The following is a 25,654-nucleotide window of genomic DNA, read 5'->3' as shown; positions in this document are numbered from 1 at the left end:
GATTCATAACTACAATAGCTGGTCTTAAACACTTACTTGATTTATTAATGTATACATCAAGGTAACATGAATCCAGCTAGTTAAGACAATACAGGAAAGTTTTAAAGGGTGATCATCACACACAGTAAAGACCACATGGACAGCATAATCGTTACAGTACACTAGACGCTAATTCAACGGAAGCTACTAGTTTTGCATAGCCAATACTTGGAATATTTACAGGGTGAAGATTGCTAGTGATAAATACTTGATGTTTCATCTCTGTTGGGAACAGGAAGCTTGCTCAACGGTGGGATTATTTGTGACACTAGTAAAAATCAAAGCCCAATACTGCACTGTAAACAAACTGCTCTTAGTTTTTACATATTATTGCTTTTAAAAGTATTACTTTAGCAGACAAACTACAATCCAGAATGTTAATACAAAATTAAGCTAAAAATGTGTTAAAAACACTGCATCAGCATCTAAGACAGCCAACATAGTTCCAAACAAAATTTAGAATCAAACAATTGTACGTTATGTCAAACCTGTGCTGAAGTGCACAGACACCTCAAAATAGTGCAGCAATTACTCCCATTGTGGCAGAACTTGGAGGTTGTAAGAATTGGAGGTTCCTTATTCTTGTAGGGAAGCACTACAGCTCATATATGTTATAGTGAATGCTATTACATCTGAGAGTAACTGCTAGACATTACAGGAACCACAAAACTGACATTCAGGAAATTTCAGGCCATCAGAACACTTCATAAAAGGACTGAGCATTTCTGTGTATTTACTAGACCACCATAGCTACAAGAGGCAAAAAGAAGGACTTTTTTGTGCCCAAAAGCTTGTCCTCATATTTCCAGCATCCCTGGTAATGCAAAAAAAAATCCTTGCTTTCCATACAAGAGAGAGAGACTGAGCAATATTGCAAAAGTAATGCAAGACATGGGTCTGAGAATTCAAAGGAATTCCTGAGACAAAATTTCAGATCAAGATCTGCAGACTGAGGATGCAAAAATGAATGTCCCAAAACTAATTCTGAAATCAAAGCCAATCCTTAGCGCCCCCTGGTGCTTTACTTCTGGAATTATAGTAGGTAGTACAATTAATAAAGTGACGTATGACTTTGATTTACCTATTACCCTTAGTTAATGTTAAGAAACTCTAATAGATAGAAGAGTAAATAAATTATAACCAAATCAGGGCATCGGATTATTACTGCTTTTACCAGAATCCCTGACCAACACTTGTTGGACATAGTGGGCAGCAAGGTAGCAACACGTGAGATCTGGTCCTTCCCCTAAAGAGCTTCCACTCAAAAACAGACAAATAACAGGAGAAAGGAGTACCACATGCAAGCAGAAGATTGGGAAGACAACAACATGAAATGAAAAAGGACATTTAACTAAGAGATGCTATCAGAGACTAATGAGTTTTTTTTAAATTACAGACTATCTACTTCGAGCCAGAAAGATGCTATCTTGATTGTCATCATCTGAACCACTCAAGTTTTCTTAGCTCAGCCTCTTATATAGGTAGCCTAGCAACTCTCAAGGGATGAATTTGGTCTGCCCCTTAAAGCATGTTTCTTGCTGTGTGAGCAGTAATGTCATTATTCAATAGATAGGTTAAGGCTAGCTTAGATAATGCATATGCAAGTCATTCATGTCTTTAATACCCATAAGCTGGACATGAAGTATTGTTATTTCATGTAATGACTGTTGTGATAATAAGGAGCTACTTTTAAATGTCACTTAAAAATTCTGACTCATGCCAAATTCTAATGGTTTCTAAAGTGAGCTGGTAGTATGAATACATTACACTTGTTCTTCATGCAAAGCACGGGCTTTTCCCTACTTCTGGGTACAATCTATTTTAATTTATAATTCCCATATGGTCTTGGAGTTGATTGCCTTAGGAACCATAATCATTATTAAAACTACTGATATCAGTTGTAATACTGTTGCCAACAGCCTTCTGATTCTAAGTACTCAGGTTAAGGTCTGTATTTTTCTCTATTCGCACAGTGCCAGCACAAGAGGACTTTGGTTCAGACATCTGGACTGTTGCAATAAGTATAACAACAGCAGCTAACAGACTCTGTTGACAAAAGCCCAAGTTTCAATACATAAGGAGAAGTGAGATTGTGGAAATCACTTCCCTCTGCCGGTCAAAGTACAAGTTTGTGAATGTTCAAACATCTGTTAAATCCTAATAATGATTCAAGAAAATAAAAAGAAAGAAAGAAGAGAGCAGGAGGAAAGTTCTTTGAATTTCTGCCCTCTCATTTTTCTATCCAGTTGTCATTTAAACAAAAAAAGAGCTAACCTTATACTAGGACTGATCAGAATTTTTGACAAATTGTGTCAGAAAGGGGTCAATTGGGACAAGTTTTCAGTTTAAAGAAAACTGTCAAATTTGTCATCATTGAATATTGCTATTTTTCATTTCAAAATTTAAATTAATAAGAGATATGAAAAGGTAAACCAAAAATGAAATACAAGATGAAATGTTTAACTGACTTAAATCAAATGGGGTTTGTTTGTATATTCAGATTTTTAGTTGGCAAACTTTGTTTGCTGAAATTTTGATTTTTTAACCTGATGTGGGATGGAAAGTCCTTGAAAATCCTTGTAGGGTGGAAAGCTATTTCTTTCCCAGCTGAAACATGTACCTTACTTCCTTATTTTAATTAGCACTAAGTTTTTTTAGACCACAGGCCTCTTAAAGACCAAGCTCAGGCTTCAGAACCTTGAAATTTAACATGCCTCAAAATGTGAAAACTTGCATATGACTCACTGCTGTCAAAAGGGATGTAACTTGTGATTAAAATGACTTATAGTTATGAAACTGAGAAATCCATTTCTCAAGCTAATCTACTAAGCTTAACAGTTCGCTCCCTGCACAAATGTTGCTCGTATGTGTAGCTGTAATCACTTAGATCAGGGGTTCCCAAACTATGGTACTTGTACCTCTGCGTGTATGCAAGATACTCTGGGGGTTATGTGAGAGAAACTGTGTAATGGCAGATTTAATTCCCATTATAACAATAATAATAATTGGCATTTTAGGTGTTAAAATACAAAATGTATGCTGATAGGGATACACGGGTAGGAAGTAAATCTGGAAGGGGGTAACCAATAAGAAAAAGTTTGGGAATCTCTGGCTTAGATATCAGAACTCCTTTGGGGGATTTGGTGGGGGTAGCAAGTTTTAGAAGCTGTAAGCAGAAGGGGTAAAAGTGCCAACCAAAATAGGCACTTAGTAACTTAAGTCAGTTGCATGTTAGTGGAAATTTGATGCTGCTTTTCCATACTAACATGGCTCCAGGTATTAGGCAATGCCACAGATTTTATATGCCTAATAATAACAGTACTACATGCAAATCTGTCCTCTTTCCAGTTAATCACTTACAGCAATACAAAGAGCCTTATAATGATTTGTATAAAAAGAGGACAAACATTCATAATGCTGGAATGGGCTTTCAAGAGAGGTAGTACTATCAGCTAACTTGGAGGTCTTCAGGAGGAGGCTTTCATAGATTTCATAGACATTAGGGCTGGAAGGGACCTCGGGAGATCATCGAGTCCAGCCCCCTGCCCAAAGGGCAGGAAGTCAGCTGGGGTCATAGGATCCCAGCAAGATAAGCATCCAATTTGCTCTTGAAGGTGTTCAGTGTAGGTGCTTGAACCACCTCCGCTGGCAGACTGTTCCAGACCTTGGGGGCTCGGACAGTAAAGAAATTCTTCCTTATGTCCAGCCTGAAACAGTCTTGCAGGAGTTTGTGACCGTTCGACCTAGTCATCCCTTGGGGCGCTCTGGTGAACAGACGTTCCCCCAGATCCTGGTGGTCACCCCTGATAAACTTATAGGTAGCCATCACATCACCCCTGAGCCTGCGCTTTTCCAGGCTAAAGAGTCCCATGTCTCTCAGCCGGTCATCGTAAGATCTGTTTTCCTGACCTCTGATCATGCGCGTGGCTCTCCTCTGGACTCTCTCAAGCTTCTCCACATCCTTTTTGAATTGTGGAGCCCAAAACTGGACGCAGTACTCCAGCTGCGGCCTCACCAAGGCCGAGTACAAGGGGAGAATGACGTCCTGGGATTTGCTCGAGAAGCATCTATGGAGGCACGCCAGCATTTTGGTCGCTTTACTAGCCGAAGCATCGCATTGGAGGCTCATGTTCATCTTGTGGTCAATGATGACCCCCAAGTCTTTTTCTTCTGTAGTGCTAACCAACGTAGCACTGCCGAGCCTATAAGGGTGCTGCAGGTTTTTCCTCCCAAGGTGGAGAACCTTGCATTTTTCGGTGTTAAACACCATGAGGTTCTCGTCTGCCCATTTGTTGAGCTTGTCCAGGTCAGCCTGGATCACCCGCCTATCTTCTGGCGTGGATGCTTTGCCCCAAAGTTTGGTGTCATCGGCGAACTTGGCCAGTCCACTCCTGACTCCAATGTCCACATCGTTAATGAAGATGTTGAACAGTATGGGTCCCAGGACAGAGCCTTGAGGGACCCCACTGGTTACAGGGTACCATGATGAGTGACTGCCATCAATCACAACCCTCTGGGTCCGAGCACGAAGCCAATTTCCCAGCCAGCGGATAGTGGTGGAGCCCAGGCCACAACTGGGCAGTTTGGCCAAAAGGTGATCATGGGATACCAGATCAAAAGCTTTTTTGAAGACAAGATATATGACATCAATCTCTTCTCCCTTGTCCAGGTGATAGGTCACCTGGTCATAGAAGGAAATGAGATTGGTCAAACAAGACCTACCCGCAACAAACCCATGCTGGCTATCCCTTAGGATGTTAGCCTGGGCCAGTCCCTCAAGGATGGCCTCCTTAATAAACTTTTCTAAGATCTTCCCCAAGATAGAAGTCAGGCTAATGGGCCTGTAGTTAGCCAGATCCACTCTCCTCCCTTTCTTGAAGATCGGCACCACATTGGCCTTCTTCCAGTCTTCGGGCACTACACCAGAGCGCCAGGAGTTTTCAAAGATCCGTGCCAGGGGCTGGGCTATGACGCTCGCCAGCTCCTTGAGTACCCTGGGGTGCAGGTTGTCAGGGCCAGCTGACTTGAAGGTATCCAGCTTCTCAAGGTGTTCCTTCACAAGGTCAGCATTGATGGGGGTCAGACACGATGATCCTTTGTGGTCCCTTCTGACTCCACAATCTAGGAATGAATGCCAAACCACACATGGCACTGAGCTAAGCTGACGTTCCACTAGCTTGCTGCAATATAAAATGCCTTTGAGAAGAGGACAGGAATCTGTGGCAAACATGCACAGTAGATCCACTAACGGTAATCAAAGACCTGCACCCATGGGATACTATGACCTGCTAAAGGGGACCTAGAAAACTTTCATAAATGTATTTTTAAAATGCTGCAGTTCTGTAAAAAAGTTACTCTAAAACATACAGGAAATTTCCATATTTAGTCTCACTAATTCTAGATTAAATGTATAAAATTTGAAAGTAAACAGATTTCCTTTAACTGCTGACCTAGAAAATTCAACCCAGAATGTGAAAGTTAATATTCTGGTACAGGCACTGGTAAAAAGAAATCTACTTCTGGTTTAAAAAATACTGAGCATGCTTAGATGAAGCCAGAATTTGACTATAGAAATACAAATATATTTAACAAGTCAGTTGATTTGTGAGCCCCAACATAACCCAGCTGGCTAAAACTCAGATGTGTTGACTCCGAAATTTAAAGTAAACCAAGCTGTAAGCAGTTGCAGTAAAAATGGCATAATCCTTGATACACAGTAAAAAACAGGCCTCCTTACAAAAATTCATATGTGTAGGCAGTATTTGTTTGGATTCTGCAAAGCAGTCGGAATCCAATAACCTAACTCCTTGGATGGCACTCCTCTGGTATAACAATTTACAAAAAAAAAAAAAAATAGTTCTGCCCCTATTGGTGACACAGTTAAACAGACCACGGTATGATCTAGTACAGCAATGCCTAGAACCCACGTGTACTTTCAACTACAATCAAATTATTCACAATATATAAATCAGGTGAACACCATGCACACAGTGTAGATCAATGGTGCTCAGCTTCCAATCTATGGGACTCCCCACAGCTCTGAAAATTTGGTGGCAGGGGAGCAGTGGCAGCAACAATTTACACTGCCACTACCCAATCACCAAATTTTGAGCCACATGGGGAGCCCTGCAGGCCAAATGACACAGACACCAGGTCACTCCAAGGTTGGATCCAGCATGCAGCCAAGCAGTATGCAGGGTCAGGCTGTGGCCGAATCCAGAGCGTGAAGTTGGATCCGCATGCTGTGTCACTGTGCAGCCAGATCTGGAGCATGAGGTAAGGTTGGTGTGCTGGGTCACTGAGCAACCAGATCTGGCATGTGGAGCCATGCCAGTGTGCCAGATCGCACCCATGGACTAATTCCATGTGATGACCCTGTGCTGGATCAGCCCACAAACTGACCTTGCCTACAGACCTGAACTACAGACCACCACCACCCAGCAGGGGCAGCAAGTTGAGAACTTGTAGCACAGATGAAAGTGATTTAGAGACTGGAATGAGGAGGCTGAAAACACATAAGTGAGAGAGAATCTTTATAAACAAAATCCTGTGGTTTGAAGAAATCAGCAGCACTACCAGAAACAAAGAGGGATGCAACTAGGTGGCCAGTGATTGTATCTAAAGGACATAGCTTTCCAGTGCGTTTGTTTTGTATGGATGTACAACATTTTTGCAGCTGTTTTGTTTTGGAGGTGCTTCGGGCCATTTCAGCACCTGAAACATCAAATCTGAATCAAAACAGAAGGCTCAGAAACACCTCCGAAATGAAGCGAGGCAGCTGAAGCATTTTGGAAATGTTTTGGAAAAGTTTGGAGCCGAGCTTGCAGGGAAGCAGCTGTACACTGCTGGCCTGCCACACGACTCAGCTCAGCAGTAAGCAGAGATCCATGCTGGGGGTCTCCTCACGGCCACTGCCTGCCCCATGCTGCTCCTGTAATGCGGAGCTGCACGGGGTGAACAGTGGTGGTAAGGAGACCCCAGTGTGGATCTCTGCTCCCTGCAGAGTAAGGTCATGCAGCAGGGCAGTGCTGGTCCCTGTCATACAACTTGGCTCTACATGGGGCAGAGATCCAGGGCTGCATGGGGCGGGTAGCAGCGGGGAGGAAACCCCGGTGTGGATCTCTCCTCCCTGCGGAGGTAGGTAGTGTGGCAGGGTAGTGCTGGTCCCTGCCATGTGACCTGGCTCTGCAGGGAGCAGAGATCCACTGAGGGGCTCCTCACTGCCATTGCCCACCCCACATCACCCAGGGCAGCGCAGGGCAGGCAGCAGTGGCGAGGAAACCCCCAGAGCAGATCTCTGTTCCCTGTGGACCTGAGTTGTGCGGTAGGGACCAGCAAAGTTGCTCACCGCTCTGCGCTTCTTCCCTGCCCCATGACCCAGCAGGGATCAGAGATCCACACTGGCGTCTCCTCAACTGCATGGAGGGCAGCGGCCCTCCCCCTCCCCCAGCCCCATCCTCCTCCCTGCTGGGGCCCCAAGCCCCACCTGGCTGGGTAGGGCTGGGTGAAGCTTCCTTTCAGCCCATTCAAAACAGGTTTAGAGGAGTTCAGCTGAAATGAAACAGGACAGTGATCTGAAACACGGAAACGAATCACTGTCCTCCGAAACCAAATCGAGACACAGCCATTTCACACAACCCTACTGTTTTGTATCAATCTATAGAGCCACATAGCCAAGAATTATAGCTCCAGAGAAGTTGTGAAATAGGGATTGGGAGATAAAGAGTAAACCATGCCTACAAAAGAACCTTTGCTATGAGTAACCTAAATAATGAATTAAGGACAACTGCCTAACTTTGGCATTTTGAAGATGTTTGCATACATACTTAAGAGATATGCACAAGACAGTGGGCATTAAGTAATGTGCCTGAAGGTAAGAAATTGAAAGTTAGACAGTGTAATTGGGTAGGCAAATACCCAAGTGATTACTCAACCGTTACACAGTATACAACTGAATCAGCTATCAATTGGCATTACAAGAATGGATGTCCCTACACAATGCACATCAGACTAGATAAGTCAAGTATCATTTTTTGACCCTACAGTCTCCAACTGAACATGAAGATAAATGCTTTGTAGAGGTGGTGCATTTATAAATATCTAAAAAGTTACATTAAATATTAAAGAACTGCTCTTCTCACTTTGTAAATATTTTAACACCTCGAGTAAGAAGATATGGTACAAAACAAGGTTTCTCTGCACAGCAAACAGTTATGAAAAAATGATTAATTGCAGGATACAGTGTGCTCCAGAATACCAGCGTAAGAAAAAAAACAAAACATTTCCCCTCCACTTGAAAAAGCAACTAATATTTTTAACCGTCAAAAACAGTACTGAACACTAACAAGCAGCAGGGAAATTAACATGACTATAGGAAGCCATTCAGTTCAATCAGAGATCTAGAGGGAACTAACAAGTCTTTGTTCCTCATACTGCTGGCTAAAACGAAGCAACTGTTGCTTCTTCAGAGGCATGTTTTGGAAGCATCACAATATTATCATTTTAACATTCAGTATTTGCTCAGTGTTCGTTTTTTAATTTTAGTACTCAAAAGCAAGCAAGTCTCAGTCAAGTAAAATACAATTAAGTTTTATTACAAACCTGTTTGTTGGAATTATTGAGTATAATTTTCAAAAAGCATAAGTAACATCGAAGCCAAAGTTCCATTTCCACAATGATCTTAGGTATCCAAGTCATTCTTGCAAATGGTATTTAGGCTAGGTCTACACATGAAAATATTGCCAGTATAATCATGTCATTAGGGTTTGTTGTGTTTTGCAATAAATTTAAACATAAAAAGCACTAATGCAGATGTACTTGAGTTTTTTGCTGATACAGACTATTTCATGCGCTGAATCATGATAAGTTTTACAACAGAATCACTTCAGCACGAAAACACAAGATGGATTTCCTATACCAGCCACTTTTTTTAGTGCAGATCTTATCTTAAGCTCTTAAGTTACTTGGATGCTTTTGAAAAAGTGTTATCCAAAGCACTCATCCTTCTATGAGCCACGGCACCAGTTTTGTAGGCTAATTTTACAATTATGTACACATGTGCAAGAGAATCATCTTTGGTGCTTAATGAATCCAGACTTACTTTGCTGATCATTTGAAGTACAGCAAGAGGAACTGAATGAATGCAACCAGATTCCAATTTTCTACAGAGCTGCACCAAAATATAACTAATAGATAACTTAGGTTCAGTAGTCCTCCAACAAACTATTTTCTTATCTAAACATTTAACTCGGGAAAGACCTCTTTCTAACAATGGCAGAAAACCATACAAAGTTTAAAAGAAACATGTATGGTACTTTCAGCCATAACGGAAGTTACCTTCATTTTCAAGTTTAAAACAACCCAAGTGTTGATACACCAAGTTCCTTTTAAAAATACAGAATTTTGATTATGATCCAAACTTACTTGAATTAGGTCTAAAATACCAAGTTCACTTTCTGAAGAATCCACGCAGAAGACAAAGTACAATGTGGCATAGTGTCGGTAAATTAGTTTGTTGTCAGATCCACCGATTAATCTAAATGAAGACAGCAAAGTATGGTCAATACATCAAGACAAGCTAAGCAAAACCAGCAAGTGAAAATAGTTTAGTATGTAGTTTAAATTAATAGATTATTATTGGCAACCTCTTAAATGCAGAAGCACTTCCAACATGTTTCATGATGTAATCAAAATCCAGTGTTACTGCTGAACACCCCCCCATACACAATATAAATGAAGACACTTTAAATTGTAATTATTGCATAATCAGTAATTACAATCTATAAGAATACTAATCACAGCGAAGCATGCGCATAACACATGAGAGTCATTACAAATAGTTCAAAAAGGCCAATGTTCCCCAAAAAGTGTAACTACATGACAGACTAGCAGGCACTCTGCAAAGATTATGGAGTCCTAAGCAGACTGCCTAAGCGCCTTTCACAATCCTTCACAGAAGCCAATGAAATCAATTTAAAACTTTAAGGACACTGGCATAAATTTGAGGTTGGAACATTTGGATTACATTGATACTTACTTAAACCAAATTCACACTCTGAGAAACTGGAACACATTACATAGCTGTATTACATTATATTGGATGTCATATGAAGCTAAAGTGCACTGCAGACAAAACATAATTCCTTATATTGCTCATTTACCAATAAATTAATGAATTCAAGGAAATGAGCTATATTAAAAAGAACCAGTGATAGTCTTTGCCCATCCTCTATAACTTGTTCCCAGGAAATAGCTTTTTCACAAGGTGTGGAGCTTTCCTCCATTACTCTGTAAAAATCTAACCTTTATAGAAACGTGGCTTAAATATAAAATGAAAATTACTTTGTGGTACATAGCTTTATAGGGATTAAGCTGATCAATCCCCACACTGAAAAACATTATCATTCTGCCTATTCTGGACCTAAAGAAAAACTGCTGGTTTGAGGGGTGGCTACAAGTCTATTTAAAACCAAACCAACCAAAACAAAACTTTCTTTAATTTTTTTATTTTATATTAATGAACAGAAAAGTATCATGGACCTGCTCCCAAAAATTGCATGCAGAACTTTTTGCATTACATTACTTGCAGGTAAAGTCTTAAAAGCAAAGAAATGCTTTTTAAGTGAAGGCTCATACTGTGTCCTTAATTTCACCCATTAGCCAAGATGCTGCAGAGCTGGTGAGGTTAATAAAACACTCTTTACTAAGGCTTTTGGTTATTTATATTACAACAATGGCCGAACATGCAAGATGTTCCACATACATATAAGAAGACAGTCTCTGCCCCCAAGATTTTTATGGAAAGGGAACCTGCAGAAAGGAAAAAAGTTTGGCTTGTGATTTCCTGTTCCCACCTTTTTCCCCTCCTCATCTATGATGTATAAAGAACACCTAAAAGATTTTTGTCTCAATTGTTTTATACCTTATTAATGTATCTCCTTTTTATCTCAGAAGACTACTGTATGGTGCCTGGATAACAACTGTAATGGCATTTCCAAGAGTCAAGAGAGTGAAAGCAGAATAGTTAAGAAGAATAAAACTTTTAGTCAAAACATTAGACCCACTGCCTTGAGTGCATGTTTGTGTGCATAAAAATGGGACAGTCATGGTTGATATTGTACCAACTACCACAACTTCAAACCATAACTTTGCACCTATCGTAAACGGCTTTTGATCAAATCTTGAGTCTCACCATAGATAAATCAGAGCTATTAATGTATGTTAAGTGCCATATGTTAGTCTAGACCAAGATCAAAATCACATTAGTTATTAAAAAACTGTGACCTCTTTCCACAGAAGTGTTTTAATGCCTAATTAACTAATTAAAGACGTCTTATTTTTGGAAGTCTGTTATCCAGTTCAGGAAGAACTCAAAATACACAGGGTGGAGTTATGATGGAAAAGCTAAATTTAACATTTGGCTAAGTCTAGAGTAAAATAAAATCTTGTAAAGGTCACCTTTGAAATGAGAATACTCAATCAGTGAGTATGTCGACACTCATAAAATATCTTTTGTATACTGGGATGACTGGGATACCAGGTGGAAAACATGTTATAGTTTTAGAGCAAGTGTAACAGTACCCTCAGGTGCCGCCAGATCCTCTGAAGGGTGCCAAGAGGTTTGAGGAGATAAACAAGTTGAGAGGAAATAAGCAGATAAACCAAGCAAATAAGCCAGGCTCAAGCTTGTCCCTGCCTGGATGATCTCCCAACCCTTACTGCTAAGCCCCTGTGTAAGCAGGTAAGCACTGTAATATATAAATATGTTTTTGAAACTGGGTGCCATTCAATTCACAAAAGTCATGGAGGAATACCTCAAGTCCAAAAAGGTTCAGAACCACTGTTTATGACAAATAAAACAAAAGCTTTATTTAAGCACCAGCCCAAGGGCATATCTAAAAGCTTTGCACCTAGGCAGGACACAAAAGGTGAGATGGGGGGGAGGGGGTCAAGCATTAACTCCAAACAGCAAATACTGTTAAATGCAATTTATTCTCACTAAACTAGAAGCAAAGTCCTGCTCACAACCAAGTCAGTCCACTCATTTTAAAAAGCAACTGTTTTTGCTCTTTTAAACTTGCCCAACATGACACTAAAGTTGGACTCTGGTAAAAACCCTGGGGAAACCTACTGCGAGAGACTCTCCACCAACCCAACTCAGCATACAAACTTTAGGACTGCAGTTCTCAACCAGGGTTCGTAAGTGCCAGGGAATGTCACACAATATTAGCACTGGTAAGTGTGAATCACAAGTAGATGTTTATACAAGATAAACCCACAGGTTTGTTTGGTTTTTTTGTCTCCCTGCCTGCCATCTGACACCTCCAGGGAAGGAATTCTACCTGATCAACACATCCAAGAGCTACTCAACACAGCTCACAAAGACACTCTCATGGACCCAGAGGGACAGACTTCCATCTTCAGCTCCCCCTGTGCAAAAATGAAGTTTATTTCCTACCTATGGGGACCTTTTACCATCTTATACCATCTATACTTTTCCCAGAGCCTGACGAAGGGACTTTAATCCCGAAAGCTTGCAAAAAAGGACAATTTTCTTGCCATTTTCCAGTTGGTCTAATAAAATGTATTATTTTGGAACCACGAGTTCTAGTTTTTTGTATGAGGTTTCAAATAGGAATCCATGGCTCCAAAGACATTCTGACCCACTGACGTCTTTCTGAGATCTTTGCAACTGAATTGCTCTAGTCTTTTTTCATAATGAAAAAACAAATGAAAACTAAGGAGTGGACATTTTCCAGGGGATGTCTTGCATCTAAAAATGTTGAGAACCACTCATTTAGCCCAATGCAGGAACCTAGTAGAAATGCTAGATCTTGCAGGGGCACAGAGGGGATGAAAAGGTCTCTCAGATTGCCCTAAAAGTGTTATCTGTGTTAGATGAAGGTAGTTAGGTGCCACCTGGATCTATTTTTTTCTCTTTCTATCCAGTAGAACTGATACCATCATGATCCCTCAGGCAGTTCTCTCTCTAAAGCAGACCTTAGAAAAGATACTCTGTGAAAGATATATCTCAATTGTAGCACTTTAAAAAGGGAAAGATGTTGTCAAGAGGCTATCAACAGGAGTGCACCAGAAATATCCAAACAGACACTTAAATTCCTACTATACAAGATCATACTCTTGAAGGTTATAATGATATGCTTTAGCCAGGGGTCAGCCTATGGAACCATTTGATCCAGCCTGCAGACGTGGGGCTTCAGAGGTATTCAGCAATGTGGGGCTTTAGCTGCAAGCACTCTCCCCCTACCACTCATCCTAGCACCTCCCACCTCCAACCTGGGGTGAGTCACTCCTGCTTGTCATCAGAAAAGGTTGCCAGAGCTCTGTCCTTACTACTGAAACAGTATTAGACTTTTACTCTAAAATGTATACTTACAAGCCTCCTTCTAAGAAATTACAAACATTTTCATCACGTTTGGATACTAAATGGAAAGTTTCTCTGATAATTTGTTGTTGTATATCTTCGCTCTGTAAAAGAAAATGTATTTTACTATTAAAGTGAATTAAGAGCATCTTGAAGTTCAAACTCATACAGTTTTGTACTCCATTTCAGTCAATTGGTTGTGATGTCTTATGATCAGTCAGCTGAGAAGTTATACACTGATGTTTACCTATTTTAGTGCCACCATGGTCTGCCTTTAAGTTACATGAGGATTTTTTTTAATTAAATAAAACAAACATAAAAAACACATTAATATTACCCCAGTGTTTCACACATTTTTGGAAATTTAAATTGATAAAATAGCTTATTCTAAAGATTGTTGTAAGTGCAAAGACCCTGCAATAACTAAATTATAGACTGAACTTCTATAGACATGCATTGGAAACCAGTTTCCAATTACTGACAGCAAGTGCTTTAGCCCCAAGGCTTGAAAAATGAAACAACTAACATGCACTTACTTGTCAAGCCAGAAATGCCGTAATATCCAAAGCCTTGTCTCCTCTCAAACTAGAAACCCTCTCTCTGCTACTCTTACTGGGCAGATAACTCACTTCTTGGTCCTGAATACCATGACCTCCTGCTCACTAAATACTTCATCCCAATTCAAGTTAATCATTCCTTCTCCCCTTCCCTGTATGCGAGCATCAGTATCTATTGGGATCCTCTGAACACATACACAGTTCTGAGACTCACTCTATTACTAAAATCAGTGCATTACTCAAACAGATTAGTGTACCTGAGCAAATACAAGATTCAAACAAGTTTTCCTGAACTTCTGCAATGTTTATTTTAATGTCTTTTGATTCCCTGGCCACAAGAGAAGACCGCCACAAAGACGCTTGCAAAAGATTAATCAAATCTGTGTCTTAAAATTATTTTAGTTAAAAAAAAATTTACAGACTCAGGTCTATCTGCTCTTGAACTAGTATTAGAAATGCACATTAACTTGGCTTATACCAACTCCATTTAAGACAACATATTATTTCAAATCAATTTCTAGCAGTCACCCAGGGATGTATACTTCTTCAAATAAAAATAAAACAAACTGTTGAAAATTTGTTCAGGAGCATTTCACATGTGCAAATTGCAACTGTGTGCCTACAGGCTGAAGCTATGACATGTAAACCTCCTTACTTTAAAAAAAACCACCTCCCGAATTACACAGTTCCTGCTGGGAAAGAGCACAAATTTGTCTCCAGAATCAGAGTTTGGGGTTTACTTACATACAACTCTGCAAACAGATAACTGACAAGAGCACATAGATAGTGCAATCTTATTAAAAAAAAAAGAACAATGATATTATAATTGTATACTTCACGGGTCTTCAGAGAAGGGGAGTTCTTGTAAAGTAGCACAGTACAGAATGTCTGGTTTGCAAGGCCTGTAAAGGACTATTTTCAGAACTGGATAACATTTTCATTTTTTGCAAGTTAGTAAAACTTTCCCTTTCCACACAAAGAGAATTTGTTATCTGCACTAGGCATTTCTCTGCTAATTTCATATTGGTGCTGCTGAAACAGTGAAAAGCCCCAGTGTAGACACAAAAACTGGATTTGCACCAGTGCAAGTTACCTCAATTTCACAAATAAAGCTGCACTAGTGCAAACCGTATACATCTCTCCCTATTTCAACATTAGTACCCTATATGTTGGTGCCCAGCATCACAGCAGATCCCAAGTGCTAGGAGTCCGCATTCTGTTCCTAAGCTAGCAAGGTGTCTCCAAAGTATTTGGGGAAAAAAAAAAAAAAGACTGATTTATCATAATGCATATGGCTTGGTGAGCAAGTTGTAGATGTGTAGAAATAAACTATGAGCAAACATGTGACCACATACACATTATTCAACGCAACAGTAACTTGCAACTATTATCACTACGCTAGGACTCAAAATAAAGTTTTATGCTCTACATTTGCTACAAGTTTAGGGGAACTGGGGAGTTTTTACACATTCCCACAACCTCGCTTCTCCCTGGCAGAATAACTCTACTCAACAGGATGGGCTAGCTACAGTGTATGCCAACTGCTAGCTACTCTACTACTCCTCAGTTGTCTGGTCAACTAAACATACACAACTCAGAAAAAGGTAAGTCCAGTTATCTACGAAACAACATCTTTACTTCTTCCAGGGCTGCTACAGCTCCTGCATATACTGACAACAACAGCACATAGAGAAAGACACAAGAAACCCTGGGATAGAAAGAAAAGGGAAGAAACCTGTTTGGAGAGCATATATTGCCAACATTTCGTAGAAGTAGGACGCTGACTGCACTGGTTGCACCGCTTGACCTGTGGCATGTTAAGGCATTAGGTCTGTGGGGTGCCAGGGTGGAGGATAAGCTTAGATGATTGTTTGTACGGAAGGGTTTCATAGATACAAGGGTTGGAAGGGACCTCAGTAGATCAAGTCCAACCCCTGCCCTGGGCAGGAGAGAGCGCTAGGGTTTGATGACCCCAGCCAGGTGCCCCCTCTTAAAGACCCCCAAGGTATAGGACAGCATCACCTCCCTTGGATGCCCATTCCAGATTCTGGCAACAGATAGGCCTGATCCTGCCTCAGGCAAGGGGGTGCATTACAGCCACGTTTCTCAATGACCCAAAAGGGGGTTGCAAGAATATATGACAGTCACGAATAAACTTTAAACTGGATTCTCCTTTCAAGGAGAAAAACGTGGGAAGCTGCCTTTCCCCTTGCTGGCTAGCAGAGCTCCAGCTTGCCCGGGGGTGGGGAGGGGGGGAGACACGACAGCTGCTTGGGGCCCCCTTACCCACACACTGGGGCCGGGACAGCCCACTGTTATTGAGAAGTGGGTCCCGGTGCAAAAGAGGATGAGAAACACCGCTCCAGGCCCGCGCTCCCACCGACCCGGGGCTCGAGGGGAGACCCCAGAGCGCGGCCGGGACACCCGAGGCCCAGCCCGCTCCCCCGCGCCGCGCCCCGTACATAGCGCTGGTAGAACTTGGAGAGGCGCGGTTTGCCGTGGTTGTTGAAGATGAGGATGGCCTTGATCATGGCGAGGCGGCGGCAGGCGGCGGGGCCGGGCGGGGGTGGGGTGGGGTGGGGTAGGGTAGAGTCGGGCGGCTGCGATCAGCCCTGCCCCTACGCGGCTCGGAGCCGCTCCCTACTCCGGCCAGCGACTGGAGCCGAGTCACGTGAGCGAGCGACCACGTCGCGCGAGGGCCAAAATCCGGCAAGCGCGCAACCCCATAGCAACGTGTCCGTCGAGACCGGGACCCGCCCTCCCGCTACCCTTTGCCAGGAATTAACATGGCGCGCCCGGTATACAGTGGGCGTCACTTCCGCCCTTCTTGTCCAGGGAGCAGCATGGAGGAAGTGGAGGAGCAGGAGCAGGAGCAGGAGCTGCCATCGCCTCCTCCTCCTCTCTCTCCTCAGGATGGCGGCCAAGGCGAGGGCGGGGAGGATGTCCCGGAAGCGGGGTCTTCGGAGGGAGGTGTCGAGCCGCCCGCCCCCGCGGCAGGCTCCCCTGGCACCGAGGAACCGGCGGGCGACGCCAAAAAGAAAAGTAATGCAAGCGGCAGCTATACGACCTTGGGGGTGGGGCGAGAGCTGACCGCTCTGATGTCCAGGCGTGTAGGCCAATCAGAGGCAAAGAGTGGACGTAGCAGTGCCAGTCATGAGCGAGCGGAGCGTACCATTCGGTGTAGGGGAGGGGGTGGGTTCGAGAGCTAACCACTCTGTGGGTCAATGGCAGAGGGGGGAACCGAAAACGGACCTACCTCCACCAATCTTGAGGGGGCAGAGCATATCATTGGGTATGGGGAGAGGGCCAGGTGGGCACAAGAGTTAAGGGCTTCATAGGCTGTGGGCCAATAGGGGTGGCAAAGAACAGACCTAGGTGAGAGGGCAGAGCCTACCATTGGGTATTGGGGAAGCGGGAGGGCATGAGAGCTAAAAGCTCTGATAGGCTGGTGTATGGGCCAATTGCGGGGTAAAGAAAAGAGCTGCTACACCAATCTTGAGAAGGTGGAGCGTACCAGTTTCTGTCAGGGGCTGCCTGGTGGCAGCAGGAGCCCACCCCGGTAACCTCCCTGTCTGCTCCCAGTTGACGTCCTGCTGAAGGCTGTGGGTGACACCCCCATCATGAAGACCAAGAAGTGGACAGTGGAGCGGACCCGCACCATCCAGGGCCTCATTGACTTCATCAAGAAGTTCCTCAAGCTGATGGCCTCAGAGCAACTGGTAGGGACCACCCAGTGCCTCCCCCTGTAGGGCTCTGGAGTGGTGGTGCTCATCCTCTTTAGCCCAGGGGCTGGAGGAGCTGCCTGAGGCTGGGCCACAGGCAGATCCCTCTCGCAGGGTCAGGCCATGGCCTGATCCAGCTGCGGACCAAAACCCAGCACAGTTGCATAAGCTGTTTCCATGCCCCAGGGATCCTCCTGGGTTTGGAAATCTGGTGGCAGAGAAGTAGCAGCAGCATTAGTTCCTGTGGCTCTGGGAGCAAAGTAAAGCTCTGTTGCTCCCTCACTGCTAGATTTTGAGACAGGTGGGGAGACTCCCTCAGGCTGGATGACATGATTGCACAGGCCAGAAATTCAGCACCATTACACTTAAACCATAAGAAAGGGCTGCCCCTTTTAGGAGTTCCCCTGTAGCTAGTCAGGCTGGCTTGGAAACCTTCAGCATCACACCCCTGGCTGCTCAAGCTGTGGGGCTGGTGGTGTATGTGACCCAGCTGGCCTTGCTAGAGGAGTGAACGAACCACCAAAGTTTGCACTTGCTGACCAGTTCAAAGCTTGGCCTGCTCCAAGGCTATTAGAACCGAGGCCATGAAATTTAGAAGCAAACTGAATACAGAAACAGTATTCAAGTGTTCTTTTAAGAATCTAATCAGGCATAACATACTGAGAACTCAGACTGTAATTCCCCAAAGGAATGCAACTCCAGGCTGCTGCCACCATATCCCCAGTGTCTCCCTGTGCCTCTCCATTTCAGTTAGTCTGGTAGGATTGTAGGGCTACAGGATAACTTGTATACACACATCACAGTCTGTATAGGGCTAAATGTGGGCTGAAGCCTCAAAAATGAGACACTTGAGAAGTTCCTGGAAGCATTAAGTCACACAGGATCGAGTGCCTAAGCACTGGTGCAGTTATTGCTCTGTATTGACTCAGAATGTTTATCACATTCAAAATGTAAAAACACAGAGAGAAAGTGATGCAAAGGGTGAAGTTAAATGAGCATTATCCTATATAGTGGATAATCCTGTGAGACCTGCCAATGAACAGGGGTACTTTTTGTTTAATGTGGCAAAATTTTTGCATAGATATTGTAGCTAGGGGAAAAAAGAAAAAGCGAGAGCTAAAAAAAACAGTTAAAAACAAGCACAAGTAAAATTGAAACATCCAAAAATATAGATATATAGTCAATGCAGTTAAATACTTGACTCCTTTCTTTTAGTGGTGCAATCCTCCAATCTTTCCTTCTTTGGTTCTCTCATATGTATATCTGCTCTTGGAAACCCTTACTCATGTAATTAGTCATTTATTTGATCACACCTTTGCAAGAGGAGTTCAGAATCAAAGATGCCTTTCTATGATGAGTTTAAAGTTCACAGGCAATGGAAGCAAACATGTTTCTAGAAAAATCATTGTAGTAATCCAATGATAATAGCCTTTTCATCTTCCCTTAGTCATCTGTTCTTGTGAAGGTCTTAGGAAGTGCACAGTCTGTAGAAGGAAAATGAAAAGTAAGGCTCTGAGTGAATAGTGCTTACATAGGGAGATTTTTCTAACATTTGTTTCACTGGCGATAAGGTGTCGTGCGTGAAATCTTACAAATCCAAATACTGATGACAGCAAGGGAATTTGTTGCGTTGCTGTTATAATGAATGCTTGTAGTGAATATCCCTGTATGTTATCCTTGTTTTATTGCATACGGTGGAGTGTTCGAGGTTATAATCTTTGGGACTCTGCTCTTGTAAAGACCTATGCACATATTTAACTTTATGAACTGTGAGTAGATGCAGTTACCTCAAGTTAAGCCTGTTTGTTGTATCCTTGCCTGGTTGGAATTTTCTAATTGTAAATGTAGAATTATTCCTTTCCTTCTTGATTGCTGTTCTCTGGTTATAATGAGAAGAAACCCACTTTCCTTGTTTCTTTCAAGTCATATGAGCACATCTGTGCATTAGAACCAGGTCAGAAGTGGTTCTTCTGTCCCACCTATTTTTAAGATGCCAAATGTTTTTGTTTGTTTGTTTTATGGCATGAAATAGAGATCATATGAACCTTTCTTTTTAGGGAATGACATGAGCTACCTCAGAATGCCAGTAACCCAGTGGTTAGTGCTGTTGTATGATCTGTGAGAGATGTGGGTTCAAGTCATTTCTCTGGCAAATTGAGAACCTAAGTTCCCCTACATCCTGGCTGAGTTTTCTAACAACTGAGTTGCTATATTTTCTGGGATAACTCTCTCTAACTAGAAATTCTTTCTATGTTAAATGAATTACAAGGAACTTGGGTTTGTTTCAGGGATTGAGCTGCATGTACAATAAAGCAGGATATAAAACCTATTTGCATTGCATGGAGGAAAAATACTTCCACGAACAATAACATATTACTACTTCTTCATGCACGCACTCATACACGTATGTACACACTTTTGCCAATAGTCTCTTCAAGACTTCTGTTCACTTGGGGGGAAAAAAGAAAAAGCATGAGATGTAAAAAAAAAAAAAATCCTGGTGGGATTTTTTAGTAAAACCTGTAATTTTTCAACACACTATATTTCAAAAAATAGAATAGCTGAACTTTTCTTCCATGGAATAGTCTATTCAGATCATCCTTCTCTTCACTGTCAAAACCACTTCAATATCTTATAATAGCCCCATATTCTTCTCATGTGGTTTCCAGCTTCAGATTGACTTAGAAGCAGATTCCCATTGTAAAACTCCTAGAATTGCTCTAAAATGTGATCTAGATGTTTTGCATCCCAGGGAAGAACACTCTGATATCACATATTTTGAAGTTTTCTATTCTTACTAATGAATGGCACTGTTTACTAATGGACTTTATGGAGCGCAAGGAATAGTGTTTGAAAAATAAAGAGACAAAAATGCTTCCATGAACACTGCTCTGTACAGGAGGTTCTGCAGCAAAGTGGGAGTGCCAGGTGATGAAAGCAAAAGAGCAAGGCCCAGAACTGATGGCTGTACTCTGTGTTGCAGAGTGACTGATCAGGGAACAAAACTGTGGGGTACCATGCAGTCCCTCCCTGCCAAAAGGAAAGGGGCTGTGATGCAGTCTTTCAGGATGCAGAACCGGGGCTGCATGGGAAGCAGAGTAAAATGTTTATCCCATCCATGTCAAAGCTATGGGATAGAATTTAGACAGGAGGATAATTTGCCAGGTAGATTTTTATGTTCTGTTTTCTTCCCTTGCAGTTTATATATGTGAATCAATCCTTTGCTCCTCCTCCAGACCAGGAAGTTGGGACTCTCTATGAGGTAACTATAGTTTTAAGTGTTGTCCCTTTCTTAATTTCCGTTTAGCAGAAACTGGGTGGTAAACTAATTTGCCTTTTTAAATCCACCATCTGCCTGTCCATGTTGGTGGCCTCTTGAATGTGTTCATCACAAGCACGTTATCACACAAATGCATTTGTAAAAATTCTGATATAGTGTTGACATCTTGTGTGTAACACGTTGTTTCTTAGATTAAGGATTTATTATGTGACAGTGGTTCGTGACACACTGGTCTGATAATAATGGTATATTTATGAATAAAGTGCTGTTTTGATAAACTAACCCCCTGTCGCATGTTTTCTGTTTTCACTCTCTCTCCTTCTTTCCTGCAGTGTTTTGGAAGTGATGGCAAACTTGTACTCCATTACTGCAAGTCTCAGGCATGGGGATGATTGGTGAGCAGCTGCTGTTGTTTAGGGGTGACATTCAGAAAAGAAAAGGGCTCTCATCTTCAGAAGCCTTGCTGCCCATGGACATACTGAAGAAAAGGATTGTACATTACTGCCTATGAATTTACTTCATTCTCTGCATTTGTCTGCAAACTCATGGAAATGGCTTGCATGCAAGAAACACCAGCAAGCCTGCTCAGTCATATACTTTTCTTTCTTGTGTCAGCCATGGCATACAAATGGTTCTTCACGTGTCATTGCTAGAGTAGAAGTACTTTTCCCACTGATGAGCTCCTTGTTTACCGTATTTGAAAGGACGTTGTTTCATTACTTGTGGACTGTATCACTGTAAATGCTGAACTAAATATTCAGTTTCCCTTTGGAGAAAGTATATTTCTGTGTACACTGGGACTCATTTTCATCCTAACATAGAATGTTCATCTCCTTTATTACATGCATTTTATTCTTTATTTATTTGAAGTCTTTATTTTGAGTGTGTGATGTCTCATTTGCCCCTCACTTCAAGCAAGCATTTTCTAGAGCTTGTCTCAAGTGTTATATATAAATTGTGCATGAGGCAAGGTGTGTAGCCATGCTGTTTATACTAGTACCCTTTGTACCTTCAGTCATCTTGATCAGGTTAAGTACTTGACAGAACGAATTCAAGAAACCCAAGTTATACAGACTGTCTTTAATCCTTTAACAGTATGTGAACACATGCTTCCCTTTTTTCCTTTACTGTTTTAGTATTTTCCTAAGTCCCTGCTCTTCAGAGCATGCTCTAAGAAATTTCCATGGCAATTTTCAATCATTATCAACAGGCTAGAGAGAAATCCATTGGTCTTTCAGTTTCCAAGGACATAAATGATGAATAGCTGCCATTCCAACCAAAGAAATAGGTACAGAAGTGTTCTGTAACAAGTCATAAAGTAGCAATGGAATAACAGTTAACAGAAAATGGTTACCTGGTTTCCATCCAATCTCTACATTGACCTCTACACTATATGGGAAAGGAGACTGGAAAAACAGCTGTTTTCTGTCTAGGCAGCAAGTTCATCCATTCAGTCTCTTCCTTTACTGTTAACATGAAGAAATGATTTAAAAAAACACTTTGCCTGCTAGTCCGTTAATATATGGATTGGAAATGGGCTGCATGCTAATATGTACTGTCCAATACTATAGCTACATCTTCTGACTGCATTGTACATTATTGATTCTACTGGAATATTTTAATAAACTCGTATCATATTTTTTGTGCCAGAAAGATCAATGTTGCAACTAACTCATGTTTTGTGTAAATTAGTGGGAGTACAGTATTTTGAAGATGTGTGCTGAAGGGTTGTAAAAACTGTGAACTAGATTTCTTACAGTAATCACAAGTAGATTTTATTTCCAACATTGTAGAAAAATGGCAAGTCATAATTTGAGTATTTAGGAAGGGATGTTTCCTATACATACAATTATAAAAACAAATTTTAAATGCCAGTTTGAGGTGCAAAACTAGAAAAATAAATACCTATTAGACTTTCAAAGCCAACCTTGGCCTTTTGGGCTAATTCAAGGCCATTGTGACTTTTTATAGCCACTAGGGGGAGTTCAAGGACAAAAATATCCACCTATTTGGCTTTAATTTAAAGTCGCTGTATTTGTCCAAGTTTCTTTCCATTATGATTATGCTGCTCCCAAGGTTATGACTTCTACATGGTAATATGTTTGGCAAGAGAAAATTGTCCCTTATTAAAGGGTATTAGATTGTGGTGTTTAATTTTTACATGGTCTTACTAAACTCACTTATTGGGTGCATCTGAACATTTAGTGATACAGGGAGTAGAAAAACAGGAGTAATTTTGTGAGGGAAGAAACTTATTAGATAATAGCATTCACTTTCAGTCACTGTCATTTATTCCTGTAGCAGGCTGCATATCCCAGGCTGTAACCCAGCTGCAGGCTGTAAGAATTTGTTTGCAGGCCTGCCTAAGAGAACTGGGCCAGCTGATGTGGGTCATTGGCTGACCCAAAGGAAATTAAAGGCTCCCAAAGAAGGGAGCTAGGAGAGAGTGAAGGTGGTGTGCAGTGCTTCCCAACCTTTTTTTATTTGTTTTTTTTTTTGCTGTGGCTTGGTGGGAGTAGGATGGGGTACACAGAGCTGGCTACCTCCCTTTTGGGGCTCCCCAACTATCTGGCTTTAATCCTGGAACCTTGGCTGTGACCCCAGAAGTTGCTTGCTTGGGCAGACAGACGGGGGTCTGAGCAGGGATTTCATACCGCAACCCAGCAGCCAACCCACTGCGGCCTGGTGGTTGGGAACCTCTGATAGTGAAGATAGAAGTGGCAGCATTGATTCAGGGAGCTCTCTTAGGTCTGGGAAAATACTGCAGGGTATTGGTTAACCCTTTATTGCTTATGTATTGTTTGTTCAGTGATTTGAGGGTTTGTGTTGGGTCCTTGTGTGGCAAGTTTGCCCAAGGAAATAAAGACGTGAATGAACAACTTGCTACATACAATTCCTTTCTGTGGCTTTTTTGCTTTGTTTTTTGTTTCATTGTAAGGGAAGCAGGAAATTGTGGTTCTTTTAGTCTCCTCAGAGACTATTTTATAGTCTAATAAAACTCCTTACACCCAACATATGAGCATATATATATTAGCCTGCCTCTTTATTCAAATGGATATATAAAAGGTACTTTTTTCCTCCAGGCTAAGTGTCTTGTGACTGACGCTAACTTCATTCCAGTTTATCCTTACTTTTTTCCTCTTGTTGTTTTTGAAGAGGATTGCTCTTTTCCTCCCCCTTCATTTACTTTTTCAGCAAAACTACATACTTCATGCTTTCAACTCAATAACTACAAGGATCTAGAGGGAGAGATCTTAATCATTTTAAGTTCCCAACCCATTAATTAATTTTTTTTGTTCGTTGCTTCTGGTTTTGAGAGGGAATATAATTTTTTCAATCCCTTTTTCATGCCATGCTTCACATATGCTGTACCAGGATCTTTTATTAAAAGAATACTTGCATAATTTGGTTTATCTGTCACTTTACGTGAGCTGTTGCACACTGCTTCCCTTACTGCAAGCATATTCCCAGCACAAGGCTAGTTGTGTATTAGTATTGGATATACTTAAAGCTGTGATTAGGGATTTTATTTGGAACCTTCATCCCAAAAACTTACTAGGAAAAGTCAAATTTAGAAAAAACTTAAATGTTTTGGAGCTGATGTAGCTGTAAGAAGAATGAGCTGCATTTGAAAATTGTCTAATTGGCCCAATAAAAGATACCCCAAACAATCTTTCCCTCTCATATTTGGAAGTAATAGTCATTTACACCTACCTAAAATTGCATTGCTTCTTTTGGATGGGGCGGTAACCTAATTGTGTTCTTCACTAAATGTCCTTTTCCTATGTTTTCATAGTTTCTAGGGTCGGAAGGGACCTGAGCAGATCATCTAGTCTGACCCCCTGCCATGGCAGGAAATAATACTGGGGTCAAACGACCCCAGCAAGATGTTCATCCAACCTCCTCTTAAAACCCCCCAGGGTAGGAGCCAGCACCACTTCTCTTGGAATCTGGAGAAGTGCACAGCAATGCAGGCATAACTACATCCCCCCACCACCCCCAAGCAGGTGGCCAGAGGTCACGGTCCTTTACTCCCCTGGGTGTAGGGATCAATCCCCAAGACGACTCAGGAAGGGGAAGAACCCAAGGTTCCCCTGCCCAGGACCCCAGCCCACCCAGTGTGGGTCAGCATCAGGATCGCCCCTTGCTTTCCAACATAGTTTCACTAGGGACAGCTGTAGAAATGAGCACGAGATAGATGGACAGACAGACAGACGGAGGGTGAATTTGGGAGGGATAGATAAACAGGCAGATAGCGTGGGCAAGTCTGGGGGCAGATGGATGGATATTATGGGGGGGGGGGGTTACTCCTTTCCAGCCACCTGTGCCCCCCTCTCTCCCCCACTTCCTGGCCCCCATTCTGATTTGGAGTTTTGCAAGATATGATGCAAAATTGCTTGGTCACTTGGACCTCTTCCCTTCTCTCTCTCTCTCCCTACCCCCTTGGATATACTGTCTTGGAGTATGTCAAAATAATGGATTGTTCTCTTCTCATCTGGACATTCCTCTCCTACTAGTGTTAGTACCTATAGTCCTGCAGAACCTTCTGTGACACTAGGTAGAGCCAATATTTTCACATTTGATTTAGTCAAAGCTATAATATTATGTCCCATCCCAACTTGTAGGTGAGCTTAAAGTGAATGAAGCAGTGAAGAAATGCAGGGAAGTGGGG

At 42.0% G+C, this 25,654-nt stretch overlaps 2 protein-coding genes across 2 annotated transcripts in view; one reads left to right on the top strand and one right to left on the bottom strand.

The window, feature by feature from the left end:
* AP3S1 (adaptor related protein complex 3 subunit sigma 1) overlaps positions 1–16,579 on the bottom strand; it is a 45,210-nt gene extending 28,631 nt beyond the window's left edge. Inside the window, exons 1-3 of the mRNA XM_090038414.1 lie at positions 16,443–16,579; positions 13,436–13,527; positions 9,463–9,574 (exon numbers count right to left, since the gene is read on the bottom strand). Coding sequence (XP_089894540.1) covers positions 9,463–9,574; positions 13,436–13,527; positions 16,443–16,511 — 273 coding nt within the window. The 5' untranslated portion in view covers positions 16,512–16,579. The remainder of the gene's footprint in view (positions 1–9,462; positions 9,575–13,435; positions 13,528–16,442) is intronic.
* Positions 16,580–16,760: 181 nt separating this feature from the next.
* On the top strand, positions 16,761–23,967 carry ATG12 (autophagy related 12). Its single transcript, XM_090038416.1, has 4 exons — positions 16,761–17,022; positions 17,563–17,699; positions 20,902–20,964; positions 21,315–23,967. Exons 1-4 carry the CDS (start codon positions 16,767–16,769, stop codon positions 21,372–21,374), a joined length of 516 nt encoding a protein of 171 aa, XP_089894542.1. The 5' UTR covers positions 16,761–16,766; the 3' UTR covers positions 21,375–23,967.
* The last annotated feature ends 1,687 nt before the right edge of the window (positions 23,968–25,654 follow it).

Source organism: Crocodylus siamensis, chromosome 3, assembly GCF_052110815.1.
Source record: "Crocodylus siamensis isolate JL-2025a chromosome 3, ASM5211081v1, whole genome shotgun sequence".
NCBI lineage: Eukaryota > Metazoa > Chordata > Crocodylia > Crocodylidae > Crocodylus > Crocodylus siamensis.
This window is presented reverse-complemented; position numbering and strand designations above follow the sequence as displayed.